The 14,241-nt window shown below is 43.0% G+C and overlaps 1 protein-coding gene across 7 annotated transcripts in view; it reads left to right on the forward strand.

Annotated features, from left to right (window-relative positions):
• Nucleotides 1-14,241, forward strand: part of fcsk (fucose kinase) — a 391,653-nt gene that overhangs the window by 260,106 nt on the left and 117,306 nt on the right. For all 7 annotated transcript variants that reach the window (XR_011952315.1, XM_072547619.1, XM_072547621.1 and 4 more), the window contains one exon: nt 13,656-13,706. Coding sequence is in view for 6 of the 7 variants with exons in the window: in XM_072547619.1 (XP_072403720.1) it covers nt 13,656-13,706 (51 nt within the window). In the remaining variant the exon portion in view is untranslated. The remainder of the gene's footprint in view (nt 1-13,655; nt 13,707-14,241) is intronic.

A 14,241-nucleotide genomic window follows, 5' to 3' on the forward strand; every position in this document is an offset into this window, starting at 1 on the left:
TTTCCAGTCCCAAATCCTGATCCCATGTTTTCAGCAGATTGTCTATATCTCTGGACACTTCATAATGTAATAAATGATAAATAGTATTGATGGAAGATACCCCCATTGGCCATAGCACTCTACATTCTCTATCTGATTTATAAAGACTATCTAATAACGTAGTCTTCTTCTGTATATAGTCTCGAATTTGGAAATATCAAAAGAGGTAACCATTAGGTAATCCAAATTTCTGACGCAGCTGTTCAAAAGACATCAGGACCCCTTCTTTAAACAGATCCCCTAAATATGAGATACCCCTGGATCTCCAGAGTTTGAAAGTGGCATCTGTAAACCCCGGTTGGAATCCCCATGCTCCCACTATCGGAGCATAGGGGGATGTTTTATGTGAGTTGCCCTTGTTTTGCCGCATTATATTCCAAGCTTTAATTGTGTTTAGTATTATAGGGTTTTTATAGTGATCTGTGATGATTTTCCTCTTGTCTGAAAATAAAAGGTTAATAAGTGGGCATTTTACTTGAGAAGCCTCTATGTCCAGCCAGATTGATTGCGGGTCAGACAAGACCCAATCAGCTATTTAACTTAATAAGGAACTTAACTGATATTTCCTAAAATCTGGGAAATCCAATCCTCCTCTTGCCTGTGGAAGCTGTGGCTTCTTCAGCTTAATGAGGGGCCGTCTATGATTCCAGATAAAGGAACCCAACCAGCCATATAATTTACGTAGTGCCAGCCTCGGCAGCATCACCGGAAGCATTCTCATGGGGTATAGGAGACGGGGCAGGACATTCATTTTAATTAGTGCTATTCTACCCAGCCAGGAAATTGGAAAGTCTCCCCATCGCTGGAGGTCCTGCCTTATCCTTTCCAGTAAATGCACAAAGTTAGCCTTGTATAACTGACCAAGTACTGGGGTAATAAAAATGCCGAAATATAAGAAACCCTCCAGGGACCACCGAAAGGGAAAGTGGGATTCATCCAATAAGTGGGATATACGAGCAAGGCCACCCATTGGCATAGCCTCCAATTTTGAGAATTTAATTTTATAGCCTGAATATACACTAAATGTATTAATAACTTGGATTAAGTGAGGTACGGACATCAGAGGATTACTGAGGAATAGAAGAACATCTGCATAAAGGGTAATTTTATGTTTACCTGTACCAATCCTCGGGGCCGTTATATTAGGGTCAGCCCGTATAGCTTCTGCTAGTGGCTCAATTATTAACGTAATTAGCAATAGCGAGAGAGGGCATCCTTGACGGCAGCCCCTACCCACACTGAAGCTATCTGAGCCTAATCCATTGGTAACCATAACTGCTTTGGGATCACTATACAATGTTGAGACCCATTTGGTAAACACCTTTCCAATGCCAAACTTTCCAATGTGTAAAACAAATATGACCATTCAACCCTATCGAATGCCTTTTCCGCGTCTAATAAAACTACTACTCCTGGTATCTTTCCCTGATGACAGGCTTGAATCACATTCAAAACCCTTCTAATATTATTGGATGATCTACGGCCCTTAATAAACCCCATCTGTTCCTCCTCTATGATATGTGGCAATACCCTTTCTAGCTTCAATGCTAACGTTTTAGAGAGGATTTTAAAATCTAAATTTAGCAAGGATATTGGTCTGTGTGATGCGCAATCTTCTGGGTCCCTTCCTTTTTTGAGGATAAGAGAGATATTTGCCTCTTTAGGTGAAGGCGGGAGATAGCCCTGACTGTATGAATAGTTATACATGTCCATAAGTGGACCAGCTAATGTTCCTGTAAATTCTTTATAGAATTCAGCTTGAAAGCCATCTGGGCCAGGCGCCTTACCGCTCTGAAGTTGCCTGGTTGCATCAAGTATTTCTTGGATTGTTAGGGGAACATTCAAGACCGATACCTGTTCCGGAGTTAGGTCCAGAAAGGTCAGGTTTTTTAAAAATGACTGCATCCTCCTAGTCCTGTCTGCGCAATCCTGCGATTTATATAAATCAGAATAAAATTTTCTAAAGATTGCATTAATCCTTTTATGATCATGAGTCAGAATACCTGTACTTTCCACGATAGACGTGATAGTTTGAGGGGCCTTCTTTTTCTTTGTGAGAAATGCTAAGTATCTACCAGGTTTATCACCAAATTCATATAACCTTTGTTTTGCAAATAATATCTCCCTCTTAGCCGTTTGGGTAAGCGTGGTCTTTAGAGCTGTCCTAAGGGCCGTAATCCTTTGTAATTTGATAATAGAAGGTCTATCAGCATATGCTGTTTCAGCTGCTTTTAAGCGAGCTTCGAGCAGACGCTGTTGTTCTCCCTTTAATTTTTTCTGGGTCGCTGAGTATGAGATGGTCAAACCTTGCGCATAAGCTTTGATGGTCTCCCACATCATTGATGGGTTGCTAGCCGTACCTGAATTACTTTCTAAAAAAAGTTTTAAATTCTTGAGAGAAGTACTTTACAAATTTACTATCTTTCATTAGGAAGGGGTCCGTACACCAATGCCGGGGGGATGTCTCACTGTTCCTCACCTTGATTTCCATATATACAGCAGCGTGGTCGGAAATTGCTATACTGCCTATTTTACAGGATGATATGGAATTTTTAAAAATCGAGGGGGCCAAAAACATATCGATTCTGGTGGATCACTTATGTGGATTGGAGTAAAAAGAAAAATCTCTGCCCTGAGGATGAAGACATCTCCATACATCTACTAATCCTAATTCTTTGTACAGATCCACCAATTGTCTAGATCTGGGAGATACTCCTGCAGTACTCTTGGGAATCCTACCTATTTCCGGATCCATAATACAATTAAAATCTCCCCCTACAATTGTATGACAAGCACCGAGAGCCATCAATTTTGAGAAGGCTTCCATTATAAATTTAAAAGGATGTGCCGGGTGGCAATACAAATTTAAGTTCCTATATTTCTCTCCATTTATAAGGGCTTTAATCAGAATATATCGTCCAGATTCGTCTTTTATCTGATTTAGGATTTTGAAAGGGAAATTCTTCCCAACAAGAATAACAGCTGAAAGAAGAAAAAAAGGCCTGATCAAATTCACCCTGTCATAATTTCAAGTGTTCTTTATCCAGTCTCCTGTGTGTCTCCTGTCGGAGAGCTATATCGAACCTTTCTTTCTTGAGGTTTGATAATATTTTCTTCCTTTTGACTGGTGAATTACTCCCCTTGACATTCCAGGTACACCACTTAACTGACTGATCAACCATAATCGTCTGGGCAAGTCCTAGACCCCTCGGGAGGGGAAACCCTATCCAGAACATCCCGAGAATAGAGCATATAAAATTTACAAAAATAAAGGCTCTTTAATACACTCACATTGATATAATAAAAAACTATTTCTAAATTTAAAAAAAGTATTTCAATGGAGATTTTCCCCCTTGTTCCCAGGGGGTATCACTTCCTTTCCAACAATCCATCGTATCCTCTCCCCACCAGTGCCCCACCGTTGACCCAGGCGCTCCTCGATAGGATGAAGAAAATTCAAATATACTACAAAGTTAGAGTTAACAGTGAGCACACTACCCCTCCCCCCCCCCCCCCACCCTACCCACACCAACACCTGGATATATTTGGTAATGTTAATACCATGTATAAACATATATAACTATAAAATTACAGCCTCAACAAGTAATAATTAAATATAATAATACAAAATAACAGGGGAAGACAACCCTGCTCCTAAAGACAGAAATAAAACAGGATAAGGCAACCATCTCCCCCCACCGACATTAGCTAGACCCCCTGGCCTATATATATATTTTAAAAAGCGAGGTGGGAGAAAATCACTAAGTAGAGAACAAATAAATAAATCCCTCTCCCCATCCCCTGAAGATAATATTAATCAGTAAGATTAAAAAAAGGCATTAATATAAAAAAAGGGGGATGTAAACCAGAGTGAGGGGAGAGCAAAACAACATCAATTAACACTTACAATTTATCTAAGAGAGTCCAAAAATTCCTTGGCCTTTTCCGGCGATCCAAAGTTATACATGGAGTCGTTGTTCGAGAGTCCAGACACGATCCATGGCCGATTCTGCTGTAGTCTCGGAGGTCGCGGCCTTTAGCTCCGCCCCTCCGACGTGACGCTCGATTTTCTTGATGTCTCGGTCGTGCTTTTGTATCGCGGCTGAGAGTGAGTCCCATCGGTTACGGGACTCTTCACTGAAGGCATCGATCTTCGCATCGAGTTTAGAGATTATTTCCGTGAGGCTCGCTACCGCAGTTAAGTCCCCCAGGGCAGCTGCGGACGCCTCTGCTGCGGGTGAGGGAGGGGCTCCTGCCTGCTGAGAACTGCGGGCTCCCTTCCCTTTAGTCATTTTTACTGCAGATTAAATTGTTTGAATTCAGTACTTAGCAAATAATTATGTTTAGTAAAAGCTATTTTGAATGATTTGGTGAGTGTGGTGGGGGTAGGTGACCCACTTTACCCAAGTCTTGGGGAGGAGCACTATAGACTCAGACTTGCTGGGTCGCCACCATCTTGGATCTCCCTGGCAGCTTTTTTTAAAACATTGTTTTCATACTGGTTCTGGTAACCAGTAAGACTTCCCAACCATATAGGACATGTGTCAGAGTGTACGACAGGCATGGAATGCCCTGCCTGCAATAGTAGTGGACTCGCCAACATTAAGGATACTTAAATGGTCATTGGATAAACATATGGAAAATAATGGAATAGTGTAGGTTGCTTTAGATTTGTTTCACAGGTTGGTGCAACATTGAGGGCTGAAGGGCCTGTACTGTGCTGTAATGTTCTATGTTCTAATCACAGGGGCTTCTGCCTTCTATCTCCTTATGGATTTTTACTGTTTGACCTTCTCCTTCCATTAAAACAATTTATTTCAATTGTTCTTAATCTCTATCTAGGAACATGTTTGTTCTGAACCCACTGTTTGAGCTTAAACTTGCATTTTCTTGCCACATGTCTTTGGAATTCACATTCTCAATCCATGGGATTAACCTCCTTCCTCCCATCATTATATTTTCCAGTGACCTTCTCTGACCTACTTATAGTCGCAATTCTCCAATAGCTAGCCTCTTCTGGTATATATTTGACATAGTACCCACTTTTGGCCATTGTCCTTTGCGACCGGTGACCTCCTATTTACTGTCAGAATTATTTTGTCTGTCATCTCATAAACTGTCAATTGTAACAGTGATCCTCAAAACTGGAGCATTAGGAGATAACTTAAACAGAGTCCAAAGCCGCACTTATAGTGAGAACTTCATTTCAATTCTCTATACTCCATTTTATTCGCACCCCACTGATGACTAGCTTCTCATATTTTTTCAACCAATTCATATTCCATTAAACTTTAACTAATATATCCATCACCTGTTCCCTCAACCCATTAGGTCTGAGACCTTCCTTCAGATAATAAAATGCAGCTGTTTCCAAACTAACTATTCAAATTGCCACTTTTTGCTTGGAATCTCCAAACTGATGATTTTTCCATTAGCTATAAACTGCAACACATCTTCTAGCTGTTTCTCCTTCATGTAATTTATCAAGAGACAACTTCTTTCAAACTCATGGCCACTTCTATCTAGAAGTACAAGGCCAGCTGATGCATGGGAACGCCACTACCTGCAAGTTCCCCTCTGAGCCACTCCCCATACTGACTTAGAAATATATCACCATTCATTCGCTGTCACTGGGTAAAAATTGTGGAATTGCCTCCTGAATGGCATTGTGGTCAACCCACAACAAGTGGACTACAGCAGTTCAAGAAGTCAGCTCATCCCCATTTTCTCAAGAGCAGCTAGGGTCAGGCAATAACTGCTGGGTCAGCCAGCAATGTCCACGTCCCACGAATGGTTTAAGAAAATGAAACCTAAATGAACTGCCTGCTTCCATCAGCAAACACAAGAATTGCAAACAAAGGAACTAGTCATTTAGGTAGTTGCTTTTGACTGTTGTGGACATGATGGGCTGAAGGGCCTTTTTCATTGCTGTAGGTCTCCATAACTCTATGAACCTAACCACAAATCCTTCTTTATCATGTCATGCTTTGGATGATTTAAACAGAAATGCAAAAAGATTGCTTACTTTTGATATAGCTATTCGATTCTGCACCCACATAGCAAAGGCAAGAAGTGCAGATAAGAAATCATGATATTTTTCAAAGATGATCCCAACATCTATGGAACACACTCTGCTCCTGTTCTTCTATGCATTTGTATTTTAGGCACAGTTACATCTTGTTAACATTTTGTCTTTTGTTTCATTTGTTAAAGCTGCTGTTAAGTGCAGTATTAGAGTTTTATGATCAGCAGATAATTACACTACTTGAAAGTGGTCAAACCCAGGCCAATGTTATCGCAATCCTGATTATTCATGATAGTTAAACTCATCCATTTCAACCTCAATTTATCTGAGATGGTGATATATAATACAAGTAATCACACAAAATTAGATGCAAGCATAGCTCAACATATTAAATTGCAATTCAGCACCAAACACAGTCTTGAGTTTAATCCTTTGTAATTTTGTTTTAATAAAGTAATGAATTAAAGGAATTGAATAGAAGCTACTGAATTTCACAGATTAAAAAATAGAGTAAATTATATCAAGTAGTGAATTATAACAGATTGATCCCACCTCTCAGTAGGAGCTATGCTTAGAAGTACAGTAACTTTGACTTCATTCTGATGTTAAGCTACTGACTTGGGTATTGACATCTGACCAGCCCATGTCCAGTTCCACCTCTTTCACTTTTCCACTGCCAAGTCTTTACAGTTGTTTAAAGGGTGGTTATTGAAGTAAGGAATGACTTCAAACTCTTCCTCACCTCAAATGTTTTCTTGGAATCTCTATCCTCAACATGGATAATAAAGCATTAATTTTGCAAAAAGCACATACCACATTACAACAATTAATGGATGGACATGAAGGAAATAAAAGGCAAAAGTGAGCAATGCAGATGCTGGAGATTCGAGTGGTGCTGGAAAGACACAGCAGGTCAGGCAGCATCCACGGAGCAGGAAAATCGACATTTCAGGCAAAAGCCCTTCATCAGGAATCAGCCCTTCATAAGGAAAAACATACAGGCTGACTCATGCCTTATGCTCCCGATTGAATTGTGTATTTTTGATACTTACTGCAAAATACAGAGAACTAATTCTTGGAATTGAGGCCAGTTGCTCAGCTGGTCCATTCAATCCTTACTGAACATCTACCTTCTTAAATTTGTGTATTAACCACTTGCTGTCAGTGAACATACCTTGTTCATGAAGCCCAATGTGTTAGGTCTGTATTCCTGATCCTCAACTTTCCTCCCCAATGTCTAACATCACTGGGGTCAAAAAGCTCTGGAGAAAGAGAAAAAATAGTTCACAAGGATAGTATCAAAACTGAGATCTTTTAGTAATTAGAAAAGACTGAACTGGTCTGGTGCTGATTTCTGTAGAAATGAGCCTGAGAGGTTGCCTTATAATGGTCTTTAAAGTTATGAATGAGTTTAATAGGGTAGATGCAGGAAGGCTGTTTCGACTTTTTGAGATAGCCAAAGCTAGAACCTTAAATATAAAGTAGGGATTAATCATTATGCAATTCAGTAAATGCTGGAAACATTCTGCAGGTTCAGCAGTGCCTACGAAGAACAAAAAATAATTAATGTTTTAGATCAATGATCCTCAATCAGAATCAAACCTGGAATGTTATATAGGAGGAGAAAGTGAGGACTGCAGATGCTGGAGATCAGAGCTGAAAATGTGTTGCTGGAAAAGCACAGCAGGTCAGGCAGCATCCAAGGAACAGGAGAATCGACGTTTCGGGCATAAGCCCTTCTTCAGGAATGAAGAAGGGCTTATTCCCGAAATGTCTATTCTCCTGTTCCTTGGATGCTGCCTGACCTGCTGCGCTTTTCCAGCAACACATTTTCAGCTGGAATGTTATATAGTTTATCTTTCTCATTTTGGATTTCCAGGACTTAATGAAGTTTTGTTTTGATTGATGTTCATGCTGTGGTTGTGACTGGGTTAGTCATCCAGAAGCTTGTACAAGTTACACGGAAAGCAGAAATTGAAATCTTGCATTGACACTGATCGAGAGTCATGGAGTTATAGAGATGTACAGCACTGAAATAGATGCATCAGACCAACTTGTCCATGCTGACCAGATATCCCAACCCAATCTAGTCCCACCTGCCAGCACCTGGCCCATATCCCTCTAAACCCTTCCTATTTATTTACACATCCAGATCCTTTTAAATGTTTCAATTGTGCTAGCCTCCACCACTTCACCTGGCAGTTCATTCCACACAAGTACCACCCTCTGCATGAAAAAGTTTCCCCTTAGGTCTCTTTTATATCTTTCCCCTCTCACCCTAAAGCTATACCCTCTAGTTCTGGATTCCCCCACCCCAGGGAAGACACTTTGTCTATTTACTCTGGATTAGTGGTGCTGGAAGAGCACAGCAGTTCAGGCAGCATCCGAGGAGCAGTAAAATCAACGTTTCGGGCAAAAGCCCTTCATCAGGAATAAAGACAGAGAGCCTGAAGCATGGAGAGATAAGCTAGAGGAGGGTGGGGGTGAGGAGAAAGTAGCATAGAGTACAATAGGTGAGTGGGGGAGGAGATGAAGGTGATAGGTCAGGGAGCAGGGTGGAGTGGATAGGTGGAACTGCTGCCGGGACATTAACTGCCTCAACCTGTCTATCCCCCTCCCCCGCTCTAACCTCTCACCCTCACAACACGCAGCCCTCCAATCCCTCTGCTCCAATCCCAACCTCACAATCAAGGGGGCGCAGTGGTAGTCTGGCGCCCTGACCTCTACACTGCTGAAGCCAAATGCCAACTTTAGGACACCTCTTCCTACCGCCCCCTCGACCATGACCCCACCCCCCATCACCAAACCATCATCTCCCAGACAATACAGAACCTCATCACCTCAGGAGATCTCCCCCCGGGAATCCTACACTGCCCGGATCTACCTCCTTCCCAAGATCCACAAGCCTGACCACCCTGGCCGACCCATTGTCTCAGCATGCTCCTGCCCCACTGAACTCATCTCTACCTACCTCGACACTGTCCAATCCCCCGTAGTCCAGGAACTCCCTACATACATTCGAGACACCATCCACGCCCTCCACCTCCTCCAAGACTTCCGTTTCCCCGGCCCCCAACGCCTCATCTTCACCATGGATATCCAATCCCTCTACACCTCCATCCACCGTGACCAGGGCCTCCAAGCCCTCCGTTTTTTCCTCTCCAGACGTCCCCAACAGTACCCTTCCACTGACACTCTCATTCGTTTGGCCGAACTGGTCCTCACCCTTAACAATTTCTACTTTGAATCCTCCCACTTCCTCCAGACCAAAGGGGTAGCCATGGGCACACGTATGGGCCCCAGCCATGCCTGTCTCTTTGTTGGCTACGTAGAACAGTCGATCTTCCTTAATTACACTGGCACCACTCCCCACCTCTTCCTCCGCTACATTGATGACTGCATTGACGCCACCTCGTGCTCCCGCGAGGAGGTTGAGCAATTCATCAACTTCCCCAACACATTCCACCCTGACCTTAAATTTACCTGGACCATCTCTGACACCTCCCTCCCCTTCCTGGACTTCTCCAACTCCATTAATGATGACCGACTTGACACTGATATTTTTTACAAACCCACCGACTCCCACAGCTATCTGGATTACACCTCTTCCCACCCTACCTCTTGCAAAAATGCCATCCCATATTCCCAATTCCTCCGCCTCCACCGTATCTGCTCCCAGGAGGACCAGTTCCACTACAGAACACACCAGATGGCCTCCTTCTTTAGAGACCGCAATTTCCCTTCCCACGTGGTTAAAGATGCCCTCCAACGCATCTCGTCCACATCCCACACCTCCACCCTCAGACACCACCCCTCCAACTGTAACAAAGACAGAACTCCCTGGTGCTCACCTTCCACCCTACCAACCTTCACATAAACCAAATCATCCGCCGACATTTCCGCCACCTCCAAAAAGACCCACCACCAGGGATATATTTCCCTCCCCACCCATTTCCACTTTCTGCAAAGACCGTTCCCTCTGTGACTACCTGGTCAGGTCCATGCCCCCTTACAAACCACCCTCCCATCCTGGCACCTTCCCCTGCCACCGCAGGAACTGTAAAACCTGCGCCCACACCTCCTCCCTCACCTCCATCCAAGGCCCTAAAGGAGCCTTACACATCCATCAAAGTTTTACCTGCAGATCCACTAATAACATTTATTGTATCCGTTGCTCCCGATGCGGTCTCCTTTACACTGGGGAGACTGCACGCCTCCTAGCAGAGCACTTTAGGGAACATCTCTGGGACACCCACACCAATCAACCACACCGCCCTGTGGCCCAACATTTCAACTCCCCCTCCCACTCTGCCGAGGACATGGAGGTCCTGGGCCTCCTTCGCTGCCGCTCCCTCACCACCAGACGCCTGGAGGAAGAACGCCTCATCTTCCGCTCGGAACACTTCAACCCCAGGGCATCAATGTGGACTTCAACAGTTTCCTCATTTCCCCTTCCCCCACCTCACCCTAGTTCCAAACTTCCAGCTCAGCACTGTCCCCATGACTTGTCCTACCTACCTATCTTCTTTTCCACCTATCCACTCCACCCTCCTCCCTGACCTATCACCTTCATCCCCTCCTCCACTCACCTATTGTACTCTATGCTACTTTCTCCCCACCCCTACCCTCCTCTAGCTTATCTCTCCATGCTTCAGGCTCACTGCCTTTATTCCTGATGAAGGGCTTTTGCCCGAAACGTTGATTTTACTGCTCCTCGGATGCTGCCTGAACTGGTGTGCTCTTCCAGCACCACTAATCCAGAATCTGGTTTCCAGCATCTGCAGTCATTGTTTTTACCTACTTTGTATATTTATCCTATCCATGGCCCTCATGATTTTATAGCCCTCTATAAGGTCATCCCTAAGCCTCTGACACTCCAGGCAAAACAGCCCCAACCTGTTCAGCCTCTCCCTATAGCTCAAAAACTCCAACCCTGGCAACATCCTTGTAAATCTTTTCTGAACCCTTTCAAGTTTCACAACATCTTTCCGATAGGAAGGAGACCAAAATTGCACGCAATATTCCAACAGTGGCAGGGAATCAAGGGTTACAGGGAAGTGAAAGTGAGGAATGTCAGATTGGCCATGATCCTATTGAGTGATGGAGCAGGCTGAAGGGTCTGAACAGCCCACTCCTGTTCCTATTTCTTATGGTCTTGTGCTTTCTGAAGTGTCCTAGCAAATGCCTCAATTCTATCAAATTGCTGCCTCCTTCTAATGGGATACATGTTGGCTTTGTGGTGACACCTACAGCCAGAGGATCAATAAATAGAAAAGGCGTTACACACATGCTAATTCAGTGGTTAGCACTGCTGCCTCACTGTAACAGGTTGCCATCCTAAAAATGACCTCCTTGTCCCACTGACTGTTAGTTTAGCTTCTGTTAAAATCACACAACACCAGGTTATAGTCCAGCAGGTTTAATTGGAAGCACTAGCTTTCGTGGCACTGCTCCTTCATCAGGTGGTTGACGTGATGAGGAGCAGCGCTCCGAAAGCTCGTGCTTCCAATCAAATCTGTCGGACTATAACCTGGTATTGTGTGATTTTTAACTTTGTAAACCCCAGTCCAACACCGACATCTCCAAATCATAGCTTCTGTTAGTTAGCCAATCCTCCATTCATGCTAATATAACTATCCTCTGAAATAGTCTAATAAATCAATAATTTCCAGGGAAATTAGGGGTGGGAAACAAATTCAGGCCAGGCCAGTGATGAAAATGTGTTGCTGGAAAAGCGCAGCAGGTCAGGCAGCATCCAAGGTGCAGGAGAATCGACATTTCGGGCATGAGGCCTTCTTCAGGAATCACAAAACGTCAATTCTCCTGCTCCTTGGATGCTGCCTGACCTGCTGCGTTTTTCCAGCGACACATTTTCAGCTCTGATCTCCAGCATCTGCAGTCCTCACTTTCTCCCAGGCCAGTGATGCCCTTGTCCCCTAAAATAATTTTTTAAAGTTTGCAGCTGCCTGGATACTGCAACAGCCCTTGTCCATTTGCAGCAAGACCTGGTCATCATTCATGCTTGAGGTGATAAGTGAAAATTAACATTGGTATCACATGCATAGACCATATGACAATAGAGAGAGTCTAACCATGATTTGTTGACATTCAATGGCAATACCATTACTGAATCCTCAGTGTCATCTTGGGGTTATCATTGACCAGAAACTGATTAGTGACACTTTGCTTACAGAAACAGGTCAGAGTTACGTGGCAAATCACTCACCTCCTGATTTACCAAAGCCTGCCCACCATCTCCAAGGCACAAATCAGGAGTACATTGGAACGTTTTCCACTTGTTTAGGTGTGTGTAGCTTCAAACCACTCCTGGAATCTGGATACCATCCAGGACAAAACCTGCTTGTGGTACTCCATCCACCTCCTTAAACATTTGCTTCCTCCAATACCAACACGCACTGGCAACAGTATGCACACCTCCACAATGGAAAATACTTTGACAGCATCTTCTAAACCGCGTGGAAGAGCAAGGGCAGCAGAGACATGGCAAACTACCAAGCTCCAGTTTCCCTCCAACTTGGAATAATATACCAATTTCTTCACTATCATTGTGTCAAAATGCTGGAACTCCCTCCCTCCACTTCACCTGATGAAGGAACAGCTCTCCGAAAGCTTGTGATTTCTAGTAAGCCTGTTGGACTATAACCTGGTGTCATGTGTCTTCTGACCTTCCCTCCCAAAGAGAACTATGTGTGTACCTATACCACATGGACTGCATTAAGTCAAGAAGGCTTCTCACCACCACCTTCTCACGAACAATTGGAAATGAAGAGTCATTGGTCCCGAAAAGATAGAACAAAAACAAATTGTAAAATAAAAAATTCCATTGTGGTAAAATACATGGAGTGCTAACAGAAGTTATCTATGATAGAGAATATATATAACACATTTATTGTAGCTTTCCTTTTATATTCTATAAATTTTATGTGGCACATTAATCTGAGTAATGAAGGAAGAGACTGGAGTTAGAGAAAAATGCATCGGGTTCAGCATGAGAAGAATGAAGATCTGAAGCTAGCTGACTTGCACGTTGCCAGCAATTAAATACATAACTGATCATTCCTTTTCCTCAAAAAAATTCCCAACATTCTTACTACTAATGCTTATTGCCAATATTTCATAAGGTAATACCAATTGAGGATCAGTTCAAATTTAATATGAGAGTACAGCTCTTTCCACCCTTTATGGTGGATCTTAGTGACACTCCCAGTCCAGTATTACACAAAAATTCTAAAAGAAATCTGGAATTAGAAAAGTTGCTTAATGGTGTCTGTGTCACCATTGTCGATTGTCATTTAAAAAAAAACCTTTACCAGTGATGTACGTGTGACTCCAGATGAATAATGTGTTTGACTCTTGATGGCCCTTTGGGCAACTAGGGATGGGCAATAGATGCTCGTCAAGCCAGCAATGCCAACTTCCCATGACTGAATATAAAGGAAAGCCACTATAAAACAATACCCCTGCATTAACCTGCAGTTTCAAGAAAGATGGAGGACACATAGGTGGAAATAAAGTTGAGTCAGATGAATTACGGCATGAATCCTAACACTGTCTCAACTCTTTGTTTCAGGTTGTCACCTCTGATGTACTGCAGACAGCAAGAATACTGATCCTCCACATGGTGAGTCATCAGAGTTCAACCTTTAAGTAATGTGAGAACCATAAGTATCATGTGGGTCACAAAGTGTTAAGTAACAAAAAGACAAAATGCATCACTCAAGTTAGTCACCTTCCATTGAGGATTTCTCTGAAGACTTTCTATTGCAGTCATTTCTCTACAGTGAACATATTTCTAATGTGACAAGTTTACAAGTTTTTCCTGTAATTTGTGTGACAGATTAAACCAGGCTATCTCTATGCAGCTTTCCACAGCATCTTTCATGATCGTACAATGTCCTGACGCGTTTTATGGTCATTGAAATATAATGCACTCAGCGTTGTAATCTAGCAAATGCTTCAGCCAATGTGCTCACAGCGAGATCTCACAAAGAGGAATGTTATAATGACCAGGTAATCTGTTTTCTGATGATATTGGTTAAAAGATAAATATTAGCTAGGACACTGGAGAATTGGCCTATTCTTACTTTTAAAGCTGCCACTTTTACATTGACCTAAGATAGAAGTTGGGACCTCCATGTAATGTCTCATGGCAGCAC

The sequence above is a fragment of the Chiloscyllium punctatum genome, chromosome 26, assembly GCF_047496795.1.
Source record: "Chiloscyllium punctatum isolate Juve2018m chromosome 26, sChiPun1.3, whole genome shotgun sequence".
NCBI lineage: Eukaryota > Metazoa > Chordata > Chondrichthyes > Orectolobiformes > Hemiscylliidae > Chiloscyllium > Chiloscyllium punctatum.